The sequence below is a fragment of the Dromiciops gliroides genome, chromosome 2 (assembly GCF_019393635.1).
Source record: "Dromiciops gliroides isolate mDroGli1 chromosome 2, mDroGli1.pri, whole genome shotgun sequence".
NCBI classification, from domain to species: Eukaryota; Metazoa; Chordata; class Mammalia; order Microbiotheria; family Microbiotheriidae; genus Dromiciops; species Dromiciops gliroides.
In genome coordinates this window covers 159,343,287-159,369,608 of record NC_057862.1, presented here as the reverse complement: position 1 = coordinate 159,369,608, position 26,322 = coordinate 159,343,287, and the positions used below count along the sequence as shown (strand labels likewise).

Below are 26,322 nucleotides of genomic sequence, written 5' to 3'. Positions count from 1 at the left end.
CATATACATTTTGAAATTAATGGTATGGGTTTATTTTCATAGAGATTTTCATGCTTTTGAGGTTGTGTTTTATACTTAGTTTTTAAAACAAGGAGAATATTTGTAAAAGTTTTTTATAGTCATGTGATCAAGTTTATATTTTATAATACTCTTATTAAGTTCATATTCATTTATATTTCCTTAGTTTGAATTTCATTGTCTTTTATTGTTCCATGTGTATTTTCTTCTATTCATTTATCTATCTAATTTTGAAAAATTGCAAGATGGTTTTGTTTTTATTATACAATGTTAATTCTAGGAGTATTGTGCTCCCATATTCTGAGTTGTTTGTTTTTGTTATTTTTTCTCAACTGATTATTTGATCAAACTCTTTGAAGCATTTCCCTGGCAAATTGGTTGCCATGGCAAGTGTAAAGAAGTATTATTTTTGATAAGCATATTCAAAAAAAAAAAGAGGGGAACATTTGTAAAAGTTTTCTTTTTTCAAAAAAAAAAAGTTTTCTTTGAGATTCTGTTGTGCTTTAACTTGTATTTAAATATGTTCTGATTTTTCACAAAAGTAATTGTATACTAAGTAAAAAAAATGGGTATTATTTGAAATTGTTGCGTAATTATATATTGTGTTCTGAGTCAAGATGTATTCACATTTTTTGCAATCATTTATTATCCTCAATTTTAAATCCATATGAGACTTGGATTATGGGAACTTATCATTTAAGACATTAATTGCCTTTATTCTGAGTTATCAGATGCCAGTTGGCCAAGATGCCATCCAATCACAAGAGGAATACATGCAAAGAGCAGACATTGAACTGTTACATGAGGGGAGACATGCACGAAGTTAAGGTATGGCCGAGGGAACGGCTTTTGACAAATGTTGAGGTTGGATTCTCTTGGTTTAATATTTTATTTTATTTTTCCCCACAATATTGTACAGATGGCTGGAAGTATTCATCCCACCCATCTCACTTCTACACCTGGCTTCTATGCTCCCTCCTATATGCCTGATGCCATGGACATCTCAATCCCATGCATCTGATTAAGTCTGACTCAGTTTCTTCCAATATGTTCGGTGGCTTGGACATATATTCCATCCACCTATTTTAAGCCTGGCATACTGTATGGGCAGTACATATTGCTCAAGTGTGGGAATGCTCATATCCCATCATTTCTCTGTTCTTTTATGGTAACCCCCATAATTATCTCAGGTGTCATGATAAATAACAGTGTTGAATTTGGCCTTGACATCTGTTACTAATTATATTAGATTTTAAAATTTCTCATAATGGCACGAGGATAATTAGGCAGATGATGCAAAAAGTGATGAAACAGATAAAAATTATTTTTAATAATTAATATTGCAGCAATTATCTTCTCAATTACCCTCCATAAGGGGGGACTATAGTAATATTATAATTTTAAAGAATGGTTCAATTTTTGTTTTATTATATGTTTCATGTGTAACAACTAAGATTCTGAATTCCCTTAGACATGTTTTTGAGAACTTTCATTGTTTGATTTGATTATTGACAAAGCTATTTTAAAGTTGTGTTAAGCTCAATTTTGTAGGAAATTTTCCTGGCTGATTACCAGCATCCACACATCAACCCCTGAAAAGACTTCCATTCCACGACTACACCTAGAGGACATCTGAGAAAAGACTTTCAGAGACTTTAAATGAACAGTTTTGATTTGTTGTTTTTGTTGTTTTTTTTTCTCTTTCTGTTATAATATACACCATCTGTAACATGTATTCTCTGCAGAGGCCCTCCCTTTGCAAGACTAATGTCAAAGCGTCGGTTCATGAGGACAAAAAAAATCGCTCCTCTGGACAAAACTTTCCTCTCTTCCTTTTCTATATTGTTGTTCACATATTATTAGTTAGCAATAGTTATCATATTGTTTTTACTGTTCCGTCAAGGAAACATTTTGTTTCTTGAGGAACAACAGGGGGGACTGTAACGATTGGAATAACGCCACCTGCTGGATACTTACTGTAGAAGAGTTCTGCCCATGAAGCGAAGGTCTTTGAGGGCAAGACCAGGAGTCAGGAAGTGACGCGGGCTAGTGGGAGGAGGAAGGAAGAGACTGGCGCTCGGTCTCACTCTCTTTCCTGAGGACGCTGGCGGAGAAGGGAGCTAGAAATGTGCTCTCCCTTTAATAGATAGGAATCTAGGCCTTTCTCTCTCTCTTTACCAAATTCTTATTCTCCTTAATAAACGCTTAAAAGTCTAACTCTTGCTAAAGCTTATAATTTATTGGCGACCACTCATTAGATATTTTAGACAGTTTAGCTAGAATTTTAGCCCTTAACAAGTATATGGTACAATATCTATACCAGAAAACCCTAATCTGGTCCTAGAGAATGAAAGCTGTACTTGCTATTAGAAAGAAAACAAATCAGCCAAACATTATCAAACTTAGACTGTTCCACACAGGGCCCTCAGGCAGGGGAGGGAGGAGTCCTCTACTGTTAAACTCCTCAGGCCAAGCCAACATGGAAACTGAAACTGCAGTACAAATAGGCAGATGCCAGGTGTTCACTGGACAAAATGCCAGAATGTGAGTAAAAAGATCTTTACTTTGGCCCCACCCTCTGCTTTAACCTCACCCTGAAATATATATATATTATTCTCCCTAAAAAGTAGAAACCAAGCCAGGGTTTGGTTTTGGTTTTTTATTAAGCCTCATTAATTATGATTATTTTGATAAGTAGTCAATCCAAATTAGAAAAATATCTGAATAGTCCATAGACTTTTAAATGAATTATTATTATTGTCAAATGTATATTTGAAATGTAGAAACAGTGTGGTGTAATGGTTAGGGTGCTGGGCTTGGTCTTAGAAAGATCTGGGTTTAGATCTTACTTCTGAGATCTAATAAATAGTTGCGTGACCCTGGGCAAGTCATTTAACCTCTCTATGCTTCTGTTTCCTCATCTATAAAACAAGGAATTTGGACTCAGTGACCTCTTCCAACTCTAAATATATGACCCTATGATCTTAACTTCTATTTGTCTCAGACAATGGCAGTTCCCTAGAATTTATCTGCCAAGCTTTAATAACTAAGGCAATAGATAGATTATTATCTGGTTGGTGGAAGGAGTTTCCACACTGGGAGTTTCCCCAAGCTGACAAACTCACAGAATGAGTTTTCACATATTATTTTGGAAAATATACAGTAACTAATGAAAGCCATTATCTAAAATAGGCTCTTGGAGGTCAGTTTAAATGAATAGATGAGAATTCTTTGCAATGAGCACATTATTTTAAATATAGGTGCTTCTTTAGTACTTAAAATTTTTGTTCCTTTAGATGAGTTTAAATAGCCTCTACATTTTTTTTTTGCAAACCAATGCTTCCTGCCCCTCCCCCACTTAACCCTGCCCCACACTTTTTTTGTGTGGGGCAATGAGGGTTAAGTGACTTGCCCAGGGTCACACAGCTAGTAAGTGTCAAGTGTCTAAGGCTGGATTTGAACTCAGGTCTTCCTGAATCCAGGGTCGGTGCTTTATCCACTGCACCACCTAGCTGCCTCTGCCCTACACTTTTTTTTTTTTTTTTGACAATCTGGTGGGTTTATTCCATAAGCGAGTGTCCGAATTAGGGCTATGTCCAAGTCAGGGTTTATTTGCCCTTTCGGGCCTTGATCTTTCTCAGGTAGAACTCCAGCTCTTTGCCCTCCAGCACGTAGCCATCTGCTCGGCCACACTGGCCTGGCCTCGAGGCGATACAGGCAAGGAGCTTGCCCTGCTGAAACTGCTCCTCCAGAAGCGAGCTGATCTTGGCATTCTTCTTCCGCTCCTCATATTTCTTCTGGATCTTTTTTGACCGCTTCTTATTTAAAATTTCTTCCTCCTCAGGAGTCAGCTTTGCTCCCTTCTTCCGTCCCAGGGGCAGGGCATAGTGGGACTCATACCACTGGCGGTATGGGGTGCTGTCAATGAGCACAATGCAGTTCTTCACCAGCGTCTTGGTTCGGACCAGCTCGTTGTTGGATGCGTTGTAGACCACATCAATAATCCTTGTTTTGCGGATGCAGCACTCAGAGCCCCAGGAGAAGTTGCCCACGTCCAGCCTCAGCGCCCGGTACTTTTTGTTGCCTCCTCGGACGCGCACGGTGTGGATGCGGCGGGGGCCGATCTTGGTGTTGGCGGGTGGGCGGCCCAGCTCTTGTGGTAGGGCTTGCGCTTACCCCCGGTCTTGCGGCGTTTGTGCCAGTTTTCCCGGGAGATTCCCATGGTCGGCGCGAGCTGCAAAGAGTGCCCTACACTTTTAAAAAGAGATAAAGCAAAGGTAAACTTTGGTTGAACCCCTGTTGAAAACTAGAAAATACCCCAAATCAATTAGTTTTTCCTATATTTCCTAGTTTCCCCATGGAACGGAATGCATCCACACAGGTGTTCAGTCAATGGTGTTTACTGCCTGGAAATAGGGATTGTTTATCTTGTCCAGAGGTACTATAGGGAGTAGGGGGAATCATCTTCCTATGAAATAAGTTGTTGTTCAGTTGTTTCAGTCATGTCTGACTCTTCCCAACCCCATTTGGGGTTTTCTTGGCAAGGATACTAGAATGGTTCACCATTTCCTTCTGCAGGTCATTTTACCAATGAGGAAACTGGAGCAAACAGGATTAAATAACTTGCCCAGAGTCGCGCAGCCAGTAAGTGTCTGAGAACAGATTTGAACTCACCCCCAACACTCTATCCACTTCACCACACAACTGCCTCCTTGCTATGAACAAAGACTTGGTCCTATAAATTTTTGTCAGTTTCATCAAAAAATTGGGATAGGCTGGAGCGTGGAGGAAGATAGCTCCTGAAACATGGGAAAGGTGAAAGAGTAGGAATGTTAGTGAACTTCATAACCTGAGGACAACTATGGTAAGTTTGAATCCTAAATGAAAGCTGCTATGGTCTCTACTCAATAAGCCACTCACCACTACCTCCCCTTCCCCTCCTATCTTCCCCTCTCACTTTCTTGGCTTCCTTTTCTTGAAGCACACTTTCTCTATCACCAGAAAATATTGATTTCTTTTCTAGCTATTAATTTTCTTATCATTGTTACAATGAAGAAAAAAGTTCTATTCCATGTCATAAAATCCCAATTTCTGAATTCTCTTTCCTCAAGAAACTTTTTCAATCAAAGGAGAGCAAGCACCAGGCAATTTAAAAAATCTAATTAAAAATCTAAAGCAACCATTCCTATTTTAGAAAGAGGACCGAAGACAAAAGTAGAACATTACCAGAATTAGTCAATGCTTTAAGAATTGCAATGGAAAGAAAAAACTGGGCTCAACCCAAAGTAGAGAAAGTAGATTATTTCTCAGTGAGGCTGAGGTCACTCAGGAAATTAGAATTTCCCATTTCACAATTCATACAAAAGGAAGAAAACTTGCTAAATGAGATAACTAAAAAATATTAATGGGACCAATTAAGGTTACTTGTGTAAACCATGTGTGGATTGAGGACAGATAAATTAGGTTCAATATTAGGAAAAGTATTTCTAAATACAATTAGTTTGGTTCATTTTTACTGTGACCCAGAAGCTTCTCTGTAAACATCTATATTTGGTTTGTTTCTAACTCTCTCCCATAGTGGTATTCCACTATAGGAAATATATGTGTGTGTGTGTGTGTATACATATATGTGTATGTATATGTGTATGCACATATACATATACACATATGTCAATCTACACACATATATAAGTATATATTCTAACCCTATAGAGGACAAATGTCTAATAAACATTTAAACAGAGCAAATGTTTTTTGTTTGCTTGTTTGTTTTTACTAATTATGTGAATAGAAATTAAACTAGTTAGCAGGAAGAATATTATAGGTTTCCTCTTTCTATTCTCCAGAAAGTCATTTCCCCTTCCCACAAAAATCAAATTCACAACACTAATGGTGGAATTACTAACAGCATGAAGGAAGTTGGGGGTTATAGTGGAGGCTTCATGCCCTATCTCAATGCTCACTTCCCATGGAGTCTTGGCTCACTCCTTCACTTGCTCTGGGGTCCACATAGCTCTTCTGCACCTTTCTCAGCTCTTGTTTGTACAGCATCTATACACAGCATGGTATGGCCATACCATGTTTTCCTTGGTTGTTTTCCTCTCAGCTATTACCCTACTTACCTTGCCCAACTGTTTCCATATTCCTAGTTTTTGTTATGATCCAATATGGTAACTGTTAGAAACAGGTAAACTGAAGCACAACTCCCAGTCTGGTGTAAAGAAGGAAGGCCATTTTATTTCGATCTTGCAAGATAGGGCAGACACTCCAGAGGAATGATGCACCTTTCCACAGTGAAGTTGCCCTTTTTATTCTAGATCTAACACAAGGTTTCTCCCCCATCTGGGTTCACATTATTCACAATACTTCTAAACATGTAGAACACCCCCCCACCCCCGCAAGATGTGGTGCCACTGCTGCCCCCACCCCATGGGACAACCAGACCCTGAGATTTTATGATTCTTTGTTCTCTAACTTTAGAAAACCTCTGTTGACTCAGCAGGGAAAGGAAGGGAAATTTTGGGGAGTGGGGATAAGCCTTTAGGGCTTGAATTACATAGTTTGTTCTTATCTGAGAGGAATATCCTCTACTGGTTAACTGTTAACTCAGCAGGAAAAAGGAAGGAATGGTGGAGATGAGGAGCAGAGAAAACCCCCAGGACTTGAATAATGTATCCTGCCAACTGAGGTAGACACACCATTCCTCTCAGTAACCCGACTATTGCTTATGAAAACAGACATCTACATAAGCAATAATGGAGCTGTTCACATTTCATGTCTGTTTGTTGGGCGCTTCCAGTTTTACCTACAAATTCTTTTAAGATTCTTTAACTTAGATGGACCTCCTGCCAAGCTCTCTAAAGGTTCATTTTCTCATCAACCACTTTTTTCTTTTTTTTTTAATAAAGTATTTTTTTCCCCGTTACATGTCAAGATAGTTCTCAACTTTTGTTCATACAAGCTTTCCAATTTCAGATTTTTCTTCCTCCCTCCCCCTCCCCTAGATGGCAGGTAATCTGATATAGGTTATATATATATATATATATAATAACATTAAACATATTTCTGCATTAGTCATGTTATGAGAGAAAAATCAGAGCAATGAGGAAAAACCTCAAAATAGAAAAACAACAACAGCACCAAAAACAAAAGAAATAGTATGGTTCATTCAGCATCTATACTCCACAGTTCTTTTTTTTTTTGTCCTGGATTTGTAGATCCTCTTCCATCATGAGTTCCCTGGAACTCTTCTGTACCATTGCATTGGTGAGAAGAATATAGTCCATCACAGTAGATCAACACTCAATGTTGATGATACTGTGTACAATGTTCTTCTGGTTCTGCTCATCTCACTCATCATCAACCCACGCAAGACCCTCCAGGTTTCTCTGAACTCCTCCTACTCATCGTTTCTTACAGCACAATAGTATTCCATTACATTCATATACCACAACTTGTCCAGCCATTCCCCAATTGATGGGCATCCCCTCAACTTCCAATTCCTTGCCACCACATAAAGAGCAGCTATAAATATTTTTGTACACGTGGGTCCTTTTCCCCTTTCCATGATCTCTCTGGGAAAAAGACCCAAAAGTGGTATTGCTGGGTCAAAGGTCATCAACCGCTTTTTACCATTTTGTAATAATTATTCCTCATGTTCTTCTTTAACCCTTCTCTATAATGTTTTGCCACTGAGCTTATACTCCAGATAAGTTTGCCCATGGGTGCCATTTCTCTCCACTTGGCAAGGAGATGAAATATCCATAAAGAGAGGCTGTTTCTGGGCTTTTTCAGTGTTCTTGTCATGGCTGCTATTTTGTATCAATTCAATTCAATTCAGTAAATATTAATTGCCATTAATTTTCAAGACCCTATAATAGGTACCAGGGATACAAAGACAAAAGATGAAAAGGTCCATAATTTACATTATACCAGGTAGATCCAACATGTTGTTGTTGAGTTGTGTCTGACTCCTTGTGACTCCATGGACTTATCCATGGGGTTTTCTTGGCAAAGATACTGGAATGGTTTGCTATTTCTTTCTCCTGTGTGTCCCCATTTTACAGATAAGGAACTGTTGCAAATAGGAGTTGTGAGAAAATAATGGGTTTTGGAACACCCAAAGGCCCCAGATGGGGGGGGGGGATTTATTTAGATTGATTGGATTGACTGACTCTGCTAATTGACTCACTTGGAGTTAACTTGATTAAAACCACACCTACCTGAGATGCTGGATCTCAGGGGGTGTAGACTCTGACCTCAACAGGGGACCACCCTCAAGTCCAGTGAACCAGTGGATTTGGGTGATGCTAGCCAATTAGCTTGAAGCAAGGTGTAAGGACTGTTGCTCCTCTGTATGCAGGAGGAGCTTCCTCTCTCAGTTCATCTCTGGAACAGGCTCGTGGAGGAGGACTTAAGGAAGAACCAAGACAGGTTGGAACTCTAGGGTAGATAGGCTTTTTCTCAACTTTCTGACCCAGGTATTCCCTTTTTACTAATACCTGGTATGCTTTAATAAACGCTTTTTTTTTTTAATGGGGCAATGGGGTTAAGTGACTTGCCCAGGGTCACACAGCTAGTAAGTGTCAAGTGTCTGAGGCCGGATTTGAACTCAGGAACTCCTGAATCCAGGGCCAGAGCTTTATCCACTGCGCCACCTAGCCGCCCTTTAATAAACGCTTAATGCCCCAAACTAAAGCTTCGGGGCAGCTAGGTGGCACAGTGGATAAAGCACTGGCCTTGGACTCAGGAGGACCTGAGTTCAAATCCAGCCTCAGACCCTTGACACTTACTAGCTGTGTGACCCTGGGCAAGTCACTTAACCCTCATTGCCCCGCAAAAAAAAGAAAAGAAAAGAAGTAAAAAATAAAGCTTCTAATTTATAAATAAAAACTTGGGACAAGAATAAGACGACCACACATTAAATTTTAATCATCACAGAGTTAAGTGACTTGCCCAGGCTCTCATAGCTTATAAGTGTCTGAAGTTGGATTTGAACTTACATCGTCCTAATTCCAAGTCCAGTGCTCTACTCACTGTAACACCTCACTTCCCAGACCCAATATACACGCAAAATTTATACAAAGTAAATGAAAAGAATTTTAGGAAAATGTGGAAACAGGACGACAAGACAATGGTAAGAGTAGTGAACTTAGAAACTACAGAGTATGAATTTGAGTCTTGGTCATGCCACTTGCTTTCATGACTTTGGTCAAATCACCTTATTTCTCAAGGCCTCCATTTCCTCCTTTGTAAAATGGGGGAAGGGGGCAGTTAGGTGGCGCAGTAGATAGAGCACCGGCCCTGGATTCAGGAGGACCTGAGTTCAAATCCGGCCTCAGACACTTAACACTTACTAGCTGTATAACCCTGGGCAAGTCACTTAACCCCAATTGCCTCACACACCCCCAAAAAAAAATGGGGGAAGGGAGGCGTTAGACTGAATGATTTCTAAGGTTCCTTCCAACTCTGGAAGTTCCTTCTACAGCTCCATAATCCTGTGACCCTATAAAATGGAAAGGTCAAGAATGACCTCATGGACGAAGTAGCTCCTGAGCTGAGAGAAAGAAGAAGGAGCTCGAGAAGAGGGGAGGGGTTTTCTTGGTTTTTTTCATTCCTTCATTTTTTGTGTGTGTGTTTTTGTTTTTTATGGGGCAATGGGGGTTAAGTGACTTGCCCAGGTTCACACAGCTGGTAAGTGTCAAGTGTCTGAGGCCGGATTTGAACTCAGGTCCTCCTGAATCCAGGGCTGGTGCTTTATCCACTGCGCCACCTAGCCGCCCCCCATTCCTTCATTGTTAACCATAGTTTTCACCATCTTCTGCTAACTGTTCTTTCATGTTGAAATCTCCAATGTCTCAAATGTCAAAATACAGGTTAATTGAGTTGGAAGGATCTCATCAGATATTTTATAGGGCTACTCCTCTGCCCTCTGCAGTATACATTAATGCGCAAGGCAGCATACTGTAATGGCTAGATCACTGGACTTGGAGCTAGGGAAATTGGGGATCAAATAGTACCTAAAACATTTATTATCGGTGTGACCTGAGGAAAGTTACTTAACCTCTGTGGGTCCTGTAAAATGGGAGGGATAGACTTGATGGCCACTAAATTCTCTTCCCACTCTGAAACTGTGATCTGCTGTTTTCTGCTGCCTGAGCTCCTTGTGAGTAGAAATTGTTTCATTTACTATCTTTGTACCCTTAGGTCCTAGAACAGTGCCTAGCACATAATAGGGATTTAATAAATCCTTTTTGCTTGATTGGTTTGTATGCTTCATGAAATCACCTCCTCCAATCCCTTTATTTGTCTCTCCAAGGAGAACCTGTAAGTCACCCATTCATTGAGTTGAAGCATTTTTTGTCTTTTAGTTTCACGTATAGGGAAAATGTCACTAGCTATCTGTGTCAAATCCTCCAGCAGAGTTGGCCATTGAACAAAGATCACAGGTTAAGAGCATTAACAAGTTAAATCAATGTTTGTAGATGGCCTAAGAACTGAGTGATGGAAATCATCTCATTATAAATTATATTTATGAAGATGGAGTCATAGGAAGTAATGTAGGTGAGTTCTTCTCCAAAAACTCCTCCTAACAGATTTAGAAAATGCACCAGACCAAATCCTTTTGGGAAAATCCAAAAAAAAGTCACATTGACTCCCTTTTTCCAGTGTAATCTGCCATGAGGAGACGGACTGTGAGGTCTGCAGAAACTGGTCAGGCCAAGAACATAGTGGACCATATGAGTGCCCAGGGAAACATTGTACTCCAGAGCAAGAAGAGATTTGAGACCCTTACTGGGATAAGACCAGACCCACAGAAGGGCACAGAGATGGAGAAAGGTGCCAACTGGCAGCTTTGTCACCCACTACCCAGTCCCAAATCACAGATCCAGGATTGAGAGGGGAACCTGTACACATGGTTAGCTTTTCTGGGCAGAGAGGTCCTGGGTAGTGTACTAAGTAAGGAAGAAATGGAGAAGCCAACAGCGGAAGTGTGACTCAGACCTCAGGCAAAGCAGGGTTGTATTTCCAGATCAGCCTGTAGAGGAATAACCAGAGTGGGAATCTTAGCCTACAATTCTACCACTCTGAGCCAACAGAGCTTTCCAGCTGGTTGATAGGGCAGAGTCCAGCAGCAGCCTACTCTTGCTCAGAACCAAACCCAGGTCAGGTACTTGCAGCTCAGACCAGAGAGGTAGCAATTGAACTTTGCCCTGGATCAGACCACTTTGGGAACACTGAAAGCTTACAGGTCCCCAGCCTGCCCCTAAGATCCTAGAATCCCACAACTCTCAATAACTCCAAAAAACAAAACAAAACAAAACAAAAAAACCCAAGGACCATCCCAGACCTGCTCTCCAACATTAAGTCCAAAGTCAAGAAGTAGATTGTAAGAATGGGCAAGCAAATAAAGAGTCCCATCGTAATGAACTGGTGGCAGGACTGCTCAAGACACAAACTCCTAAACATCTAAAAGCACTGTCTTAGAGAAAAACAGAGTATAGGCACAAATTCAATTAAAATTCCTGGAAGAGATAGAACAAAAGGAAAGGAAATGAGAACATATAAGGGAAAAAGTAGAAAAGGAATGAGAGCTAGGGAAAAAAAGAATTAGAGATGAAATTAAAGGTTGGTACAAAAGGTACAAAACTTTGACCAAGCTGTAAACTCCCTGAAAATTCCAGTGGATTATATTGAAGCCAATGACTTCATGAAGCAACAAGAAATATTCAAACAAAGTCAAAAGACCAAAAAAATAGAAGAAAATGTAAGGTATCTCATACTAAAAACAATTGACCTGGAAAACTGATAGAAAAGAAAAAACATGAATTATTGGACTATACAAATGCTATGAAAGAATCTAGGCATTATATTTCAAGAAATTAGAAAAGAAACCTGCCCAAGTCCCTTAGAACCAGATGGCAAAGTAGAACTTGAAGGAACCTGCCAGTTAACTCCTGAAAGAAACCCCAAAACGAAAACTCCCAGAAATATCATAGCCAAAACCCAGAGCTTCCAAGTCAAAGAAAAAATGCTACAAGCAACCAAGAAAGAATTCTCTTTCTACCATCTTAGGTGAAAAGTTGGGTCATTTGAGGGACAGGAAGGAGGAATGTCTTCATCTGTAAAATGAGTTAGTCATTGTGTATTTGTTAAGCATTGACTATAGCTACAAAGAAAGAGAGTAATGTCACTAGTTTCACAGGGTTGTTTTAGGGATCATGAGAGATTAATATGTGTAAAGTGCTATTGGCAACCAGATGACTCTGAATAGAGAACTGGGCCTGGAGTCAGGAAGACTTGAATATAAATCTAGCCTCAGACATTTCCTAGCTATGGAACCCTGGAGAAGTCATTCAATCTCTGTCTGTCCCAGTTTTCTCAACTGTAAAGTGGGGGTGATAATATTAGCACCTTATTCACAGGATTGTTGTAAGTTCCAAATGAGATAATATTTGTAAAGCTCTTAGCACAATACCTGGTTTGTAGTAGTAACTTAATAAATGCTTCCTTCCTCCCTCCCTTCCTTCCTCCTTCCCTCTGTTCTTTCCTTCCTTTGTAAACTTTAAGTTGGGGGCAGCTAGGTGGCACAGTGGATAGAACACTCGTCTTGAAGTTGGGAGGACCTAAGTTCAAATCTCACCTCAAACACTCATTAGCTCTGTGACCCTGGGCATTTAACACCAATTGCCTGAAACATCCAGGGACATCTGCAATTGTCCTGATATATATCTTGCCACTGGACCCAGATGGCTCTGGAGGAGAGAGTAGGGTTGGTGACCTTGCACAGCCCTGCCTCACTTAAAGCCAATTCATTGCAAGTCATGACATCATCCTGATGTCATGGTCCTCTTCCAGAATGAAGGACAAACAACAACAAACCTTAAAGAGCCATATAAATACTAGCTGTTATCATTATTAGACTACCATGTGAGCTAAGTAGTACAAGCTTTATTGTCACCATTTTATAGGGGAGAGGAAATAGTCTCAACAGATAGGCAAAATGATGTATCATCTTCTTGCTGCTGGGCTCTATCCTGGACCTTTTTCTTTTCTCTCTCTATACTCTCTCTCTTCATGATCTCATAAGCTCCTGCAGCTACAATAATTATTCTCCCTATGCAGATGACTCTCAACTCTACATATCAAGCCTTCACATAGCTAGTATCAAGTTTCACAGAAATGAAAAGCAAGAACCCTGATTGCTAACCAAACCTGTATTTGCCACAATGGTACCCAATATCTGTCTACCAGTCTATACATATGTTAATAACTTGTCCTTTCCCAAGAGTTACATTAGAAGTAAAATAAGCAACATCAGTTTCTTGGGAGGGGCTCTATATTCCAGTGCCTTCAAAGGATCCCAAGCTTGACTTGGCAAATGCATACTAACAATCCTGGTATCAGAATCACCAGGCTTCTTGGCATACCCCACAACTCAGTGTGCAGCTAATTGAGCAACCATTCACAATCATTCATCCAGCAATAATCCTCACGCTAGAATTATTCAAAAGAATGGCAGGAAGGCAGCAAAGAACTTAGCTCCTAGGTACCAGTCCTATTCCACACCCCTTGTAGACCAAGGGGGTTTCTACGACTATAACCCCCACTGAGAAGTCTGGTCCTGTCCCAGGCAATCTCCTAAAGGGGCTAAAAATTCAACTGACATCTCAAGTTCCCTCTAGACAACTATGGTTAGACTGGGATCATTGGGAAATTTCAGATACACAGGACAGTTAGTTCCACCAATAGTCCAAGTTCTAGACACATAGAATGAAGATACTAGAAAGCACAGCAGTCATACATGCCACTGCAATGCCCAGTGAAATCTTCCACTATCACCAGGCATTCACCGGAATATCCCAGCACCATGGCAAAATATTTGCACTAGAAATAAATGATTATGGCTTAAGGGAAGAGGGGGATAGAAAATGAGTCATTCCTCAATAAGTAAGTTGGCCTGAGCTCAACTCTTATGACCCATCATCCCAAACTGCCCATTAAGCTGAGTCTTTTGTAGGAGATTACATGAAGAAGAAATGCTGTCTGCTTTATGAATTACTTATCATTTGAGCAAGCCACACAATCTGCAAGTGGCAGCAGCTAAAAGGTTAGGGAAAGCTTCCTTTGAGTGGATTGAAAGCAACTAGTCTGCTTGAGACCATTCAAATCACTAACACTTTGGACATTCAAGAGCAGGAAAAAAGCTAGGGCTAATGTCAATATAGAAACAAACAAACAAACAAAACCCAACCCACCCAGGGATCAAAGTGGCTGAAATTTGTAGGTGTTTCTGGCTCCATTGTCTTTGACTGGAATCAGTCAATCTTGAATTTCAGGTTCCGGGGCAGATTAAAAGAGTGTTATCTATATTTGCAATTCCAGAACTACAAAGCCACTGCAAATTCCTCATTGTAACTGTTGCAAAACCTTCCCTCCAAAACACGGAAAATGTCACTGCCATTTAGCCTAGGATATAGCTTTAAACCCTCACTGTTCATTAACATAGGCTATAGGCTGGGGGCGGCTAGGTGGCGCAGTGGATAAAGCACCGGCCCTGGATTCAGGAGTACCTGAGTTCAAATCCGACTTCAGACACTTGACACTTAACTAGCTGTGTGGCCCTGGGCAAGTCACTTAACCCCCATTGCCCTGCAAAAAAAAAAAAACAAAAAAAAACAACATAGGCTATAGGCTATCTAAATAAAGGACCTAGAGATGGAGAAGGACCTTAAAGTCCATGTCACTCAGAGCCATCACTTTACAGGTGAGGGAAGTGAGACCCAGTTGGGTTGTGATGTTACCCCAGACACACAGGTGCCTGCAATTGAAATTACAGGCAAGTGAACCAACCTTGATTTGCTCATCTGCAAAATAAATATAATGATGTCTATAAGTACCTACCTCATAGGGTTGGTATAAAGTGCTTTACGAATTTTAAAGTAATACATAACCGTCTGTTCTCATGATCAAAGTTCACCACTACCTCCTGTCCCCTGTCTTATTGCTGCTGGAGCCAACTGGAACTCAGGAAACATGAGATTGTAATAATCATCCCAGGTGGCATTTCTCTACAGTTTTATAGTTGCAAATAGCCTCATACTTTATCTGCTTTTCATAAACTAGAAGGAACCTTAGAAGCCTTCCAGCCTCATTTTCCAGATGAGGAGACTGAGACAGAGGTTAAGTGACTTGCCCACAGTCACACAGATGGTAAGCATTTGAGGTGGACCAGATAGCACTGACTCCAAGGGCACCCCACCCACCCACTGTTTCCTTCAAATGCACGCCTGCATTATCCAGATTATTATTTCTCTCAGAGACACAGTGGAGGATATGGTGCCTATTTTGGTCCCTGGTCAAAACAAACTGATTGGCAGTTTACAACAAGGAGCATCTAATCTGGCACATTAGACAAACATTTTCCAAGTTTAAATAAAAGGCGGATGCCCAGGAGTGTTCTGACAGCCCCTGCAATCCCTCACAAGCCCATAGTTTAGCAGGCTCTCTCTCCTTCCCCTCCCACCATCAGAGACCTCGGCTCCATTGCCTTTTAAGAGAGCCAAGCGGGCAAGCAAGCAGGCTCATTTACTATGGAGTCTTCATTAAAGTAGGGCAAGTGTGAAGTTTTGCTTAAGGAAGCTAGAGTTGTAGGAGGGGTTTCCTTTGCTTCATTGGTAACTTCATGGGATAGGGCAGTAAGTCACTGAATGTTTTTCTTTAAACCACAGATATGAACTGCGTGGGCTTTATTATTTTTTTTTAAAACCACCATTTAACCACAGGCTTTGGCAATTCTGCTGAGATCAACAGAACTGGGATAAATTGAGGGATTCAACACACCCAAATCATTGCTTTTTATTCTTGCTCCCCCCTCTCCCCCCATCATCTCCAGTTCCAAAGCTTTCAACTCCAGGCTCCCTCCCTTTCCTTTGCTGGTTTTGCAATTCTTTTCAGATGGGGCCCTTAGCAAACCAAATTTGAGCTAGCTATCCTCTGACCTTTGACAGAATTTCGAAACGCAAAATATTAACCTCAATTGGATCTATTCCTGAACTGAACAAGGTAAGTAGCCCAGCGCAAACCATTACACTTATAAAATCTATACCCTGGGAAAAATTCCTTTAGAAGGAGGTGGGGGGTGGGAAGCAAAACTCCACTATTTGCCTTAGATGGGATTCTTGGGGGGAAAGTACTGAGGACAACAGACGGGATGTTTAAAGGTTAATTATTAATGGGCAACCTTTCTTAACAAAGTATCCATCATCCATTATTTTTCAGTTGTTTGGCTACAGAATTTAGCCAGGAGGCCTGTGTGCTAAGAAGGAGCCAAAAGAAATGGAAAGTTCACTGTGGGCTTTCCTTTTTTTACTCTTCTCCATCCTTGTCCAATTAAATGCTTATGGAAGAAGTCCCGATCCAGGTAAGAGTCTCTCTTTGGGGGGGGAATATGGATTTTCTTGAAAATCTTTGATAGAAAGAATTGAGGGGTCCTGATTATATTGGACTGAACCCATTCTTTACAAGTGATCCATAGTCCTCTTTTTATCATCATCTGGTTGAAAGGGAAATGAAGTTGCTTAGTATCAGGCTGGAAATTTTTGGAATTTGCTTTGAAAATCACTCCAAGGTTGAGTCTCTAAAGTCCCTCCAGACAGAAGCTAGTGGCTATCACACCCGTCAGTGAATGCTTTTGCAAGCGACTGATTCCTTCCCATTATCATTTGAAATTATTTGAAATCTGAAGAAATCATTGCCAATCTCTGGAAAGAGAAATCTTGAATTGTCTAGACCTCACAGATGCTTGAATTGAATAAGTGAATGGAATGTTGAGTAAGTAGAAGGAATTTGCAAGAAAAAGATATCTATTCTTGGCTACTTCTGGTCTAAAGAAGTACTTCTTTACTTTTTGTAATTATTTTTGGTTTTGGTTTTGGTTTTGGTTTTTAGTGAGGTAATTGGGATTAAGTGACTTGCCCAGGGCCACACAGCTAGTAAATGTTAAGCGGTCTGAGGCAGATTTGAACTCAGGTACTGCTGACTCCAGGGCCCGTGCTCTATACTAGCTGTGTGGCCCTGGGCAAGTCACTTAACCCCAATTACCTCACTAAAAAAAAAAAAAAATTATTATATTGGGGGTTAGGGGCAGCTAGGTGGCGCAGTGGATAGAGCACCAGTTCTGGATTCAGGAGGACCTGAGTTCAAAACTGACTTCAGACCCTTGATGCTTACTAGCTGTGTGACCCTGGGCAAGTCACTTAACCCCAATTGCCTCACCAAAACCAAAAAAACAAACAAACAAAAATAATTATTATATTGGGGGTTGTGTTTTCTTGTTTTGCTTTGCTTTTGTTTTGCTAAAGCATGATTCTGAGGAATCTACCTCCAGTGACCTAGGTTTTGCCTGAAATGTCATGAACTTGATTGGCAAATTCTAAATTCTTACACAATATGAAACATGAAGATTCTCCTTGCCTGACCAGAGATTATTAACAACTTGATTGTCAATCGATGTGTTATATGAACTCAGAACATTAATGAATGATATGATTTGGCTCAGTCCTTAGGACAGCTTAAAAAAAAAAGATTTAATTAAGTTGGATTAGCTAAATGGATTTTTTTCTTTTACCTGAAACTACAAATCTATCATGTACAACTCCTGGTTAATGACTAGTGATAGAAATAGGGAGACACACTCCCACCTTACCAGCTGAGGTTTGGGGGAGTGAAGAAGCTTTGGAGCAGACACTTTGATTTTGCCCTTAGTAAATTGTTTTGGGACCTACCTATGGCCCTTCTGGGCAAGGAGAATATAAAACCAGTTTTAGGACTTGGTTAGCCCAACTTCTGAGATCCCAGGAACCTCCTCTATTGGCTGCTTTTCCTTGCCTTTGCTTTTTATCCCATTTTTACTTTCCAGTGATGCTTTTCGCTCCCTTGTGGATTTCCTCTTACTTGGAGGTTGTTTGTATGTTTTTGCTAAAGGAATTGTTTATTTGAACAGTTGGGTTCTAAGTAAGCCATTGCACCAGATTTAGAATACTACCTAGACAATAATAGGTAGTAATCCTGAGGTAGGGTTTGGAGGGAGCAGATTATTGGACTGTGCTTTGTTTTGTTGTTGTTGTTGTTGGGTTTTTGTCCCCACAAAACATACTAGCATGAAGAACTGCTGTCATCTTTCTGGAACTAGGAGGGAAACAAACATTTAATAAGCACATTAGAGGTAGCTAGATGGTGCAGTGGATAGAGTGCCAGGATTGAAGCCAGGAAGACTTGACTTCAAATCCAGCCTCGGATACTTAGTAGCTGTGTGACCCAGGGCAAGTCACTTAACCCTGTTTACCTCAGTTTCCTCATCTGTAAAATAACCTAGAGAAGGAAATGGCAAACCACTCCAGTATTTTTGCCAAAAAGAGTGGGATATGATTGAAATGACTGAACAACAAACATGTACCAGGTACTGTGGAAGTTGCTTTACTAATATCTCATTTGATCTTCACAACAACCCTTTGAAGTAGATAGTGTTATTATGTCCATTTTACAGTTGAAGTTGGCTTGCCCAGGTTCATACAACTAGTAAGTATCTGAGGTAGGATTTGAAACAGGTCTTCCTGACTACAGGCTATCACTCTATCTACTTCACAATCTAGCTGCCTCTAGAGCAAGCATATTAGGGATCTGGACTCCGGGAGAAATATTAAAGAATTCTGGTACCTTCTTGCCCGATTTTTAAGTGGATATATGTGTGTATACATACATAAATACCATGTCTTTTAGAAGTATCAGATATGTAGCCTACAACACTCTCAAGTGCAACCTAAGCCAGATTATATTGTAATTGGGAAGCATTTAGCCAAAGAAATACAATAAAACAGATTTTAAATGTATATGCATATATACATATATATATATATTTCATTAAAGATTTCCTAATTACATTAAAAGATTTAACATTCTTTTTTTTAATTTTGAGTTTCAAATTCTCTCCTACCCTTCCCCCACCCTTTGAGAAGCCAAGCAATATGCTATCAATTATACATGTGAAGTCATGCAAACCATATTTCCATATTAGCCATTTTGCAAAAGACAACATACACACAACAAGAAAAATAAAGAAAGTGAAAAAAGTGTGCTTCATTCTGCACTTGGAGATGTTCTCTCTCTGAAGGTGGATGCCATTTTTCATCATAGGCCCTTTGGAATTGTCTTGATCAGAATAGCCAAGTCTTTCACAGTTGATTATCACCATTACAATATTGCTGTTACTGTATGCAATGCTCTCCTGGTTCTGTTTACTTCACTGTGCTTCAGCTCATATAAGTCTTTCCAGATTTTTCTGAGAGTATCCATTTCTTATAGCATAATAGTATTCCACCACTATCCTATCACAACTTGTTTAGCCATTTCCCAATTGATGGGCATCCCTTCATTGTCTAATTCTTTGCCATCACAAAAAGAGCCACTATAAATATTTTTGTACAAACAGGTCCTTTTCCCTTTTTGTTTTATTTCTTTGGGTATTATATTGCTGGGTCTAAGAGTATGCATAGTTTTATAGCCGTTTAGGCATAGTTCCAAATCATTCTCCAGAACAGTTTGACCAGTTCACAATGCCACCAACAGTACATTAACATCCCTATTTTTCTATATCCTCTCTAGCATTTGTCATTTTCCTTTTCTGTCAAAACATAGATATTGGGTTTTGTTTGTTTGTTTGTTTGTTTTTGGTGGGGCAATAGGGGTTAAGTGACTTGCCCAGGGTCACACAGCTAGTAAGTGTCAAGTGTCTGAGGCCAGATTTGAACTCAGGTACTCCTGAATCCAGGGCCCGTGCTTTATCCACTGCGCCACCTAGCTGCCCCTCATAGATATTGTTAATATGTGGTTTTCTAAATCACCATGGGGCCCATAGATGTTCTTGTGTATGGTTCAGTAGCCCGGTTTTTATTGGAGTTTGACATCACTGCTTTAGCTTATTTTCCAACTTAAATATTCATAATAATAAAAGTCCTAGCACAAAAAATTGGAACTCTAAATATAGTGAGGCAGTAGCTTGATGAAGTGGAAAGAGCATTGACTTAGAGTCACAAGAACTGAATTTGAGTGTGCCATTTATTACCTACGTGACCTTGGGCAAGTCGTGTAACCTCATTGGGCCTTATTTTGTTACACGTAACTTGTCATTTCTACAATAATTTGTAATAGTAATTTATTAACAAAAATTTGTAAAAATGAATGAATTGGATTAGTTGACTGACCTATAAGGTCCTTTCTCATTCTAGATATATGATCTTGGGATGTTACATTTTAGAGGATTTTTTTTTGTTTAAAAAAAAGATCAACAACTAGGGGCTACTTATGCTGGCTCTAACCTTTCCCCTAGAATGTTTTTGTAATAGGAGACTTTTGGTTAGAAACCAGAGAGTGGAATTTGAGGCTGATGGGAAGAGTAGATGAAGTTTCTTTCTTTTTTTTTTTTTAGTGAGGCAATTGGGGTTAATCGACTTGCCCAGGGTCACACAGCTAGTAAGTGTTAAGTGTCTGAGGCCGGATTTGAACTCAGGTACTCCTGACTCCAGGGCCGGTGCTCTATCCACTGCGCCACCTAGCTGCCCCTAGATGAAGTTTCTTGAGACTTGTGAAGATAGGCCTGTATTTTCTGGAGCCAATCTGGTATGTGTTGGCTTGTTGGTTTCTCAGGATTCCCAATCATTCAAAACACAGGGAGAATGTGGCAGGAATATTTTGCTCAGCACACAATTTTCAGAAGAAGGAAATCCAGCCAATCGACAACCATATGAAACAAATATTCTAAGTCACTAAATAATTAGAGAAATGAACATTTTAAATAACTCTAAAGTTCTACTTCATATCCATCAGAGGCAGTAGATGGAGTGCTGGATCTGGAGTCAGGAAAATCAAAGTTCAAATTCCACCTCAGATACTTTGCAACCCTGGACAACTCACTTAACCTCTGTCTGCTTCAATTTCAGTATCTATAAAAGGTGCATAAGAGCACCTACCATCCAGGCCTCTTGTGAAAATAAAATGGGATATTTGTAAAGCACTCTGAAAACCTTAAAGTTCTATATAAATTTAAAAATGTAAATAATAAACATTTTTAATTTTAAAAAAATTTTTAATGGGGGCAGCTAGGTGGCACAGTGGATAAAGCACTGACCTTGGATTCAGGAGGACCTGAGTTCAAATCCGGCCTCAGACACTTGACACTTACTAGCTGTGTGACCCAGGGCAAGTCACTTAACCCTCATTGCCCTGAAAAAAAAATTAAAATTTTTAAAAGTTCTATATAAATGTCAGTTATTATTGTTTTCTTTTTTTTTCAGGGCAATGAGGGTTAAGTGACTTGCCAGGGGTCACACAGCTAGTAAGTGTCAAGTGTCTGAGGCCGGATTTGAACTCAGGTCCTCCTGAATCCAGGGCCAGTGTTTTATCCACTGCGCCACCTAGCTGCCCCCATCAGTTATTATTATTGTTGTCATTGTTACTATTACCTTGACAAAACTGCAAAAGAAGAAAATGACAAATGTTGGAGGGGCTGTGAGGGGAAGAATAATACCCTGATACACTGTTGTTGAAGCTGTGAATTAACCCAGTCATTCTGAAAAGCAATTTGGAACTATACCCACAAAGTCACTAAACACTACATAATCCCTGACCCAGGACTAGGCCTATGCCCCAAAAAGATCTAAGGAAAAGGACCCATATAAACCAAAGTATTTATAGCATCAGGTTTTGTAGTGACAAAGAACTGAAAACTAAGGAGTTGCCCATCAGGGAATGGCTGAACAAATTATGGTGTTTGAATGTAATGGAATATTATTGTGCTCTAAGAAATGGAGAAAGGGTCATGTTCCACAAATGAGAAGCTGCAAATCAGCTAGTTGTTTGGTATAGCTTTTTTTTTGGGGGGGGGGGCAGGGCATGGGGGTTAAGTGACTTGCCCAGGGTCACACAGCTAGTAAGTGTCAAGTGTCTGAGACCGGATTTGAACTCAGGTACTCTGAATCCAGGGCCAGTGCTTTATCCACTGTGCCACCTAGCTGCCCCAGCTCTTATGTTTTTAAGACTACTCTGTTATTTGGCTACCTCCCAGGAGCATTTTCTGTGGGAACATCAGCATGGCATCAAAGATAGAGAATCCTTCAGGCAGTCAGGAAGATCTGGGTTCAAATCCTGCTAATGGCTTCTCCCATCTGTGTTACCCTGGGCAAGTCACTTAAGCTCTTGGCAGAACAGGGCAGATCGGCATTGGTAGAGGGCATTTGCTCACTGGGAGTTCTCTATCCTATTAGAATCACAGGTCCCTTCTTTTCCCCTCCCTCCCCACCCCACCCCACTCCCCCATCCCCTGCATCATTCTGAAACATTTCAAACTCTCAGGACTTCTTTCCAAGACTCATGGGGTTTGCTTATACATATCCTCATGATTTAAAAGACAAGATTTCCTAAGAAATGATCCTGAGACAGGGAAGTAAGATCAATTCTTAATTATCCAAACAAATTGATATCTTGGAGAGTAGCATATAAACAGAACCCAAATGACCAAAATTTGTAACCCTGCCGCCCCACTGTGGAAAGACCTTGATCTGTTAGAATTTGATGAAGTGTGGGGGCAGAGAGTGATGGATTTGGAGATGAAAGACCTTGATTTGAATCCTGTATCTACCTAATCCTTATGGGCTGTGTGACCTAGGACAAGTTACTGTACCTCTCTGGGCCTGTGTCTTATTGGTAGCTTCCTAGGTCCATACCAGCTCAACATCTATGATAACCCTATAGTCCTGTCTCCAATGAAAGAGCCTACTTCTCAACTCTGGGACTTGGAGGTTGGAGGCAGGGTTAGGGAGAAGACAAGGAGTTTCTGATGACATGAAACTCAACAGACACTTTCCCAGAGAAGCCATATTTTATATACCACCACAATATCTCTAAGAACAAAGCTCATAAGCCAGAAAGCGCTTCAAAGGCCACATGGTCCACACACACCCACTTTTTTGAGGAAGCAATCTGGATTAAGAGACTTGCTCAAGGGGCAGCTAGGTGGCGCAGTGGATAGAGCACCGGCCCTGGAGTCAGGAATACCTGAGTTCAAATCCAGCCTCAGACACTTAACACTTACTAGCTGTGTGACCCTGGGCAAGTCACTTAACCCCAATTTCCTCACTAAAAAAAAAAAAGAGAGAGAGACTTGCTCAGGGTCACACAACTAGTAAATGTCTGAGGTGAGATTTTAACTTGGGTCCTCCTGACTTCAGGGCCAGTGCTCTATCCACTGTACCACCCAACTGCCCCAACATACCCACAGGTAGAAGGTATCAGAGGTAGGATGTGAACCCAGCTTTTCTAGACTGAGTCGGTAGTCTTTCCACCTTAACATGTTACCTCAACATGTTCCAGTGACATACTTTATTGTCAAAAGCTTCCTTATCAGCAGTGAAAAGAACATAGCCTTGATAGCAATACATTTTAAGACATCAGAAGGAGTGAGTTAGGGTTTGAGATTGTAATTCAATACTTTTAAAAAAGTGTCAGATGTGTCAGGAAAGATAAAATATGCAATCTCCGTCAAAGGACTAAATCAAGCCATTGTTACATACATTGTGATTCCAGATAAAGAGATTTCCCCTAAGGCCTTGCTGATGCTCAAAAATTCTTTTAATAGAGTACCAAGCCTTTCATGATGTTTTTTTTTTCCTTTCTCTCTCTCTTTTTTTAAAAATCACTATTGTGATTTCATTGGTACAGGGAATTCCCGGTGAGTAAATGCCTTCTACCAATGCTCATCAGCAACAGCTCTGCTGCAGCTTTTACTCTAAAGAATTGTCAAGGGCACTGAAAGGTGACTTTCCCAGGGTCCCATAGGCACAATGTGGCACAGGTAGGACTTTAAAATGGGTGTTCCTGTCTCTGAAGTTGTTTTCCCAACCACTATTTTAAGCTGCCTTCATTTCTCTCCCTCTCTCCCTCTCTCCCTCTCTCCCTCTCTCCCTCTCTCCCTCTCTCCCTCTCTCCCTCTCTCCCTCTCTCCCTCTCTCCCTCTCTCCCTCTCTCCCTCTCTCCCTCTCTCCCTCTCTCTCTCTCTCCCTCTCTCTCTCTCTCTCTCTCTCTCTCTCTCTCTCTCTCTCTCTCTCTCTCATCTCTTGGCAATCAAGGTTCAGTAATTTGCCCAGGCATATACCTACTAGGTGTCCGACATCACATTTGAACTCGGGTCCTCCTGATTCCACAGCCAGTTCTCTATCCACTGTGCTACCTAACTGCCCTTCTGTTCATTTCATCATTGGAAGTAAAAGGAAGAAAATACAAGTGTTTAAGGAAAGTAACAGTAATAATCCTTTGCCTGACTGTAATACACTATTTTCATTATTATTCTCAAAACAACATACTTTTATATATATTACTTTACATTTATAAAGGGTTCTGTTTCTGACTAGCCTGTAAGATAAGCAAAGATAGTATTTTTTTCTTTAATAGTATTTTTTTCCAGTTACATGTAACGATAACTTTCAACATTCGTTTTTACAAGATTTTGAGTTCCAAATTTTTCTCCCTCCCTCCCTTGCCTCCCTACTCCCAAAGACAGCAAGCAGTCTGATATAGGTTATACAGTACAATCATGTTAAACATATTTCCACATTAGTCATGTTGTAAAAGAAGAATTAGAACAAAATGGAAAAACCTCAAGAGGGGGGAAAAATCCACAAAGGAAAAAGTAAAAATAGTATGGTTCAATCTGCATTCAGATTCCACAGTTCTTTTTCTGAATGTGGAGAGCATTTCCCATCATGAGTTCTTTGGAAATGTCTTGGATCTTGTGTAGCTGAGAAAAGCAAAGTCTATCACAGCTGATCATCATACAATATTGTTCTTACTGTATATAGTGTTTCTTCTGGTTCTGTTCACTTCACTCAGCATCAGTCCACTTAAGTCTTTCCAGGTTTTTCTGAAATTTACCTGCTTATCATTTCTTATAGCACAATAAAATTCCATTACATTCATATACCACAACTTGTTCAGCCATTCTCCAATTGATGGGCATCCCCTCAATTTCCAATTCTGTGCCACCACAAAGAGAGCTGCTATAAATATTTTTGTACATGTGGATCCTTTTCCCTTTTTTATGGTCTCTTTGGGATACAGACCTAGTAGTGGTATTACTGGGTCAAAGAGTATGCACAGCCCCATAGCCCTTTGAGCATAGTTCCAAAATGCTCTCCAGATTGGTTGGATCAGTTCACAGCTCCAAGGGTGGTGTTATTTTGTCCATTTTACTGATAAATAAAGGTGAGCTTCCAAAGGAGGAAGAAATTTGACCAAGGTCATATGCCTAGAGATTTTAATTCCAAATATGGTGTTCTTTTTACTCACTATGCCATAATTCTTCCAGCCAATCAACAAGTATAAATGATGTAACAGGAGATCCTTTCAAGTTTTTTTCTACTACACTAGGGATCAGGGAGCAGGACAATGGACACCCAGAGGGGAGGAGAGGAATGGCCATTGTGGTGGGGGTGGGGGGGAGGTATAGAAAAGAAGGGAGGCTGAGGACACTAAAGACAAACTGTTGACTTCATAATTTTGCTAAGGGTCAGCCCTGTTGGCCTTCAACTTTGTGTAGGCAAATAGAAACTATGTTCATAGATGGTTTTTGTCCTGGAAATATATACGTGGGCAGAACTTAGCATGAACACTGCTACTGAGCAGTATGATATTGACTCACCTGACTTATTTGGTTGGTTGGATTTTAATATGGTTGACTTTGTTATGAGAGAACTTTGATCCTAGAGGATTCATTAATGGAGCATTAGTAGTATAGTTGTAGGTCAAAATGTGTTTTTGTGAACTAGCTTGGAAACCCAGTCCCATTATTTCTATGGGAAAATAAATGCCTTCCAAATTCTGGATCACCACCCTACAAACCAACTTGGGTAGCTGAATGTAACTCTGCACTATAAGCCCCCTGATTTTGACACTATATTCTTGATAGTCTTGACACTGACACATAGTTTACCCTGTTAAGTTATGTCTGGTCCTGAAAGCTATCTCTATTAGTGAACACCTAGCATGCTTGTAGCTAATATGTGAAATTTATCCTGGTGTTATCTGGGAAAATATATATTATTTTGTCAAGATATCTTCTTCAATTTTAAGATCAACTTTTCTTATTTTTTTTCTTAGATTGTATAGGTCTTACAGATATATATATATATATAGTAGATATTATATAATATAGGTACTATGGATATTTATAGGTATAGTTTTATTCTTCAGAAGCTT

At 40.2% G+C, this 26,322-nt stretch overlaps 1 protein-coding gene and 1 pseudogene across 1 annotated transcript in view; one reads left to right on the top strand and one right to left on the bottom strand.

Moving 5' to 3' along the window:
• Positions 1 to 3,547: 3,547 nt before the first annotated feature.
• LOC122738104 lies at positions 3,548 to 4,240 on the bottom strand (annotated as a pseudogene).
• An 11,704-nt stretch (positions 4,241 to 15,944) lies between these two features.
• The window catches only part of LIPC (lipase C, hepatic type), a 243,772-nt gene continuing 233,394 nt past the window's right edge, over positions 15,945 to 26,322 (top strand). The window contains 2 exon segments of the mRNA XM_043984773.1: positions 15,945 to 16,083; positions 16,300 to 16,441. Of these exon segments, the coding sequence (XP_043840708.1) occupies positions 16,357 to 16,441 (85 nt within the window). The 5' untranslated portion in view covers positions 15,945 to 16,083; positions 16,300 to 16,356.